This window comes from Salvia hispanica, chromosome 4 (genome assembly GCF_029641045.1).
Source record: "Salvia hispanica isolate PSC_SH4W2 chromosome 4, Shi_PSC_v1, whole genome shotgun sequence".
NCBI classification, from domain to species: domain Eukaryota; kingdom Viridiplantae; phylum Streptophyta; class Magnoliopsida; order Lamiales; family Lamiaceae; genus Salvia; species Salvia hispanica.
In genome coordinates, this window is record NC_142695.1 from 23,913,278 (window position 1) to 23,918,549 (window position 5,272).

At 35.5% G+C, this 5,272-nt stretch overlaps 1 protein-coding gene across 5 annotated transcripts; it reads right to left on the minus strand.

Annotated features, from left to right (window-relative positions):
• Positions 1 to 619: 619 nt before the first annotated feature.
• LOC148927514 (uncharacterized) lies at positions 620 to 4,131 on the minus strand. 5 transcript variants are annotated; one of them, XM_089069866.1, is made up of 5 exons: positions 3,838 to 4,131; positions 2,666 to 3,225; positions 1,518 to 1,806; positions 1,008 to 1,089; positions 620 to 927 (listed from the first exon to the last, which is right to left on the minus strand). In XM_089069866.1, exons 2-5 carry the CDS (start codon positions 3,219 to 3,221, stop codon positions 739 to 741), a joined length of 1,116 nt encoding a protein of 371 aa, XP_088925992.1. In that variant the 5' UTR covers positions 3,222 to 3,225; positions 3,838 to 4,131; the 3' UTR covers positions 620 to 738. The 5 variants fall into 5 exon arrangements, with proteins under 5 accessions (XP_088925992.1, XP_088925991.1, XP_088925993.1 ...); XM_089069865.1 differs by having other exon boundaries at positions 2,666 to 3,255; XM_089069867.1 differs by lacking the exon at positions 3,838 to 4,131 and adding an exon at positions 3,500 to 3,819.
• Positions 4,132 to 5,272: the final 1,141 nt, after the last annotated feature.

Genomic DNA, 5,272 nt, shown 5'->3' on the forward strand with positions numbered 1-5,272 from the left:
AAATTTAATTAGAAGCTCTTGGTCCATATAGGACCTCAAACTATGATCTAAACATTTAGCATAAGAATCCGGGAAATTTAACAACGTTTCCCGCCAAAAAGTAGCGCAACGATATTTCTGTAAAACCTTCCAGAAGTGTCAGTTTATATTAGTAGAGATGTAGATTAAGGCTTTTTAGCAGTCAGTTTTGTGAACTAAACACAAAATCACATGAATGTCACAAGATTTGCCTGTGGATATCTTCTTAGACAATGACATGCTTGTTTGTTATAAATTCAAACAAGGAGCATGCTTTGTGTAATTATTTCATTATTTGACATCCAGTATGATGATAAAGGAGCAAATGCATAGTTACATCTCTCCATTTGCAATTGTTTAGTTCATATAAATTAAAGTGATTATACAACAATATATTCATCAATTGCCAAGAAAGTATGGTTAGATGAAATGGGAGATTAGATTTTGATGATACTCTAAAATATTTTTATATCTCCCTAATCTTGTACCAGAATATTATTATACCTATTTCTATTTTAGAAATCATGCCATTTGTATTCAAGTGATATCTTCAATCTTAAAAGGAATGATCTTCAATCATGCCATTTATATTCAACCCACATTTCACTATCAAAATTCTTTCTTTTTTCATTATTGATTTTATTCTCTCTTTTTTTTTTCACTACTCCATATTTGTGTGACCTAGTATCATGATGATTTGATCAAGAACATCATCCCCAATTATCTCTTGGTGCATATGAAGCAGCTACAAATAGAGCAAAGCTTGAAATACAGAGAGCACGACATCCGTGTTGGAGGCGCTGCTTGCCCCGACAAAGTGCTTCTCATGGCTTCAGCTTTCGTCTGCGCCTTTCTTAGCTTCTTCGTTATCTTCTCCATCGAACCTGACCTCTTCTTCTCCAGTTTCACCTGCCCCAACCAACCAACTCAGTTAGTTATTCTTAACAATCAATGCAACAAGCCAACAACAGAGTTTGTGGTCAACCAACCTCCAGTTTCCTCATTGCAGCCTCGGCTTTCGCCTTTTGCAACTTCTCCCATGCACAAATCTTCGCTTCCTCTCTCTCGAACCTGCACACATACACACATACATGCCTTGCATTTTCAAGTTGAAACTAATCACTCAAGTTTCAGCCCCAATATATATATATATATATATATATATATATATATATATATATATATAGGGAGATGATCAAAACAAGTATGTGTTTAAATCCAGAAATGCAGCCCAAATCTTGGCCCTAGGATTAGATGATCTAATGGTCAATAATTAACCCAAAATACGGAAGGTCATAATTAAGTAGTTTTGGGTCATATTATAAGATTTGGGTTTATGTCATGTTAAGATCATTTTAGGTCATGCTTTGTTAGCATGACCTAAAAATAAACTAACTATGACCTAAAAATGCCTTACGTATGACCGTGTTATGCATTTCTGTATTTAAATCTGGTCTTCATAGATCAAAACCCTATATATATATACAGTATATACATACTTGGACATGTTTTTTGATGACTCGGTAACATCCCAGGCGCCTCCTATCAGAGTTGAGTCCGTCTCTTCGACCTCTTGTTTCCTCGGTCCTGTACAAGTGTTGTCTACCTGGACATCTCTGATATCATCTTTCCCTGCGTGCAGGCGCTCTAGCATAGGAACTGAGGAACGAGTAGAAAACGATAGCCTTGCTTTGGATGATGAACGGGTGCTCCCATCAGGGCTCATTTGAGTAGCCATGTCGCGGTGTGAAACCAGGGCTTCTTCCTCCTTGTCACCCACTTTGTCGTCTGCCCATTAAACTCGTCAATGCTGTGAGACGAAATTCTCAAAGAGACAAATTACTTTGTTACACATTTTTAAACATGCCGCAAGGAAATCACTATTAAATGGCATGAAATTGTAGTAAAGAATTAATCGAATGAAAGATAGGCTTAAGACCATACAAGAATCAAGCTTCATCAGTTGCACTACAATAAATTTTGATCTACACCATTTAGCAATGGTAGATTTATCTTAATTTCAACTAGTTCAAATTGAAGTACACTGTTGGGAACAGACATAGCACATTTTGTCGAAACAACACCTTTTTCCTTTTCAAATCGATATTTCCAACAAAAAATAAAAAGTTTTAACAATCACATCACTTTCTGTTAAAAAAATATTAAAAAATATTACTTAAGTTATTACATATATTAAATCAACGAAAGCATGCTACCCAAAATTCACAACCAAAGAGCTACTTGCATTTTCCACCATCCTCTCTCATTTTAGAAAATGCCAGAAATCACATATAATGATATATAATCTAACAAAAATTATCTTTACCTACAAAATCACACCATAATTATAATCCTAAATCCTCAATAGAAGTGATGGAAATGTGATTTCTCACTTCAAATAAAACCATACAAGCTCCAGCCTCCTAAACAAGTAGGAGAGGGGATCCAAGTATATGCTCGACTCTATACGCTAGGTTCAGTCACAGAAGTACACCGGTAAATCCACATCAACCCGGACATACCACTTTAGTTTCAAGACTAGGACAATGCATAACACACTCTCCATTTTAATAGTTTAACATCAATGTGAAAACAATCATCAATTAATCTATTGAAGAGGCCATAGCAAGAGGAGAAGACTCCGTACCTTGAGAACTAGGCTCAGAAGTCTCGCTAAGCATATCAGACATGCCAATCATACTAGCACCGTGTCTCCTGTTGTCTTCAGCATACAAGGAACGAGACCTTGCATCAATTTCAGACTCATAATGAACAGACAAACCCTCGGGGACCAAGACACCCGTAGTAAGAGGTGAATTTGCCATGAAATTCCTCACTGTTCTGCCTTCGTGCACATGCATGATCGGGGAGTAGTTGGGGAAGTACACAAGGCCCATCGGGGTTGGCCCCAAAGGGCCACTCTTGGACTTGGGGCGTCTCTGAGCAGCCACAGCATTGAATGCGCCAAAGCCTGAAATCGGGCTGGTGATCCATCTCTCAGCATCATCCCATTTCGAAGGCACCGTCCTCCCACTATTGAAGGGCATCAATGCAGACGCAGAGACATGCCTCCTACTTCTGCCCGCAGGCAATGGCACCCGCTCAGAGCTCCACGTCTTTGGCAAATGATCGCCGTACTCTGGTGTCCCCGGGCTAGTGTAGGCACCCGAGTTCCTAAAAGGCGGCCCTGAATTCCTTCTCATGCCTCTAAATTTAGACCAAATGTGGATCAAAACCCTTGCAAATTGCAATCACCCCACCCAAAAAAAGGTCATGAACACATTGATAGAAGTATAACTAACAAATTCTCAAGTAAAACAATCAAGAATTCAGATCTAATTGCTGGGGAAACTAACAAAGAAAATCCCCTTTTTCCTTAAGTCCACCTATCAAGACTCAGACAAAGAAGGCAGGCATCAACATATGACATATGACTGTAAAAACAGAGTGCAAAATAATTCCAAAAAGCTCCATTTTTTACCTGCAGTCTGCAAGGTTATGGGTGCCACAGTGGGGGCCACCGGAGGGGCTGGTGATGTCGTTGTTACCAGCCTAGAATGGCTGATAAAATCAATCCACACACACCCCTACAATGGTGCTGACACATAGCCAAATTCTTGAACCTCTAAAACCCCACACACCCTTCTTCCATTACCACATAAAAACACAATCTTTCGCTGTCAAAGTTAGCTATTGGCTACATGGTTGTTACATTTCCCCATTTTTCCCTTCACACACTTACACACACACGCATATGGGACCAGAAAATGAAAGGCGAAAGGGAAAAAAAGGGAAATGCTGCTTTTCCCAATTAGTTACCTTTAACTGAGTTCAAGCTCTTGCCTTTTCGTCTCGAAACTTCTTTTATGGAAAACTGATTATAGTAAAATAATGGGATGAGTCCAAAATCATGTATTTTTAATGTTGTGTTTAGGATAATGGGGGTTGGGGATTAGTTTAATGATTCTTCCAAATGTGAAAGGAAATGGAAATAAGGTTGTTTGAAGATGGGAGCTGAGGAAATAATGTGTTGGGATGGTTTGAATTCTCTGCACCTGAAGACTGAGTTTTATCGAAGAGAATGGGGATTTGGATCCCTGTTGTGGTTGATAGCACAGCAGGGGTTGCTGTTTCTCCCAATATATTATTTTATTATTAAATAATAATGTTAAAATATTCATATTTTTTATTATAAATAAATTTGATGTGTGTGTGCATAATAGCACCGTCCCCCTGTGTGCACAGCAGGGGATTCAGCCCCAGAAAATGGAGAGGAGAGAGATATTTGGCAGATGATGTCCATGTGAGGATAATCCCAATACATATGACCCACTTTGGATCTGTCTATCTTTTTCTCTACGTGGGCGGTGAATTTATCCAACATGTGTATTGCCATAATACGTAAGGAATATTGATTATAGTAATTTTATTATGGGTAGTGATTTAGAGACATAATGTCTCTAAGCCATAATATCCTTATGTCACTTTTCCATAATCTTATTTAAATATGTACTAATATACTCTTATTTTAGATAAAAGGAAAATAACTACTATTTATTAAGGAAGGAAAGCTAATCAAATTAACTATCTATAACTAATTACATGGTAAGTACTATTAATTAAGATTCACATTTTTTAGTCAAAATTTTAACCAATTCTCAACTATTTTCCTACTTGATGAGTATTTATATATAATTATTTTATTATTAAATAATTCTTAAAATGCTAAACAACTAAATTTAATTTATAAAAATAGAAAGTAAATTATAATTATAATAGTCATTGTCATCTAATTATTTTATTATCAAATAATTATAAAATTTGTAAGTTATAAAAAATACTTGATGTCTAATATTAAATAAATTAAAATGATATTAAATAGTAATATTTAAATATTATGTTATATAAATGATTATATATATTTGGTGTTATCATTCAACAAAAAAATAGTCATTCAAATCAAATTATTTTATTAGTCGTAAATAATCATTTAAACTATAAGTTATTGAAATAACTACATGTATTTGCACTCAATTTCCTAGTATTATCATTCAACGAAATAATAAATTTGCATTCAAATTTCTTAGTGTTATCATTTAAAAGCTAGTATTAAATTTTTAAGTTGTATAAATAGCTACATGTATATATCAAGATATATGTTACTATTGTTTTCCAAAATAAAGAAGAAGATTAGATTCCATAATTTTAGGAATTGTTTAAAATAAAAATAATTGATGAGACTTCTATTCAAGTT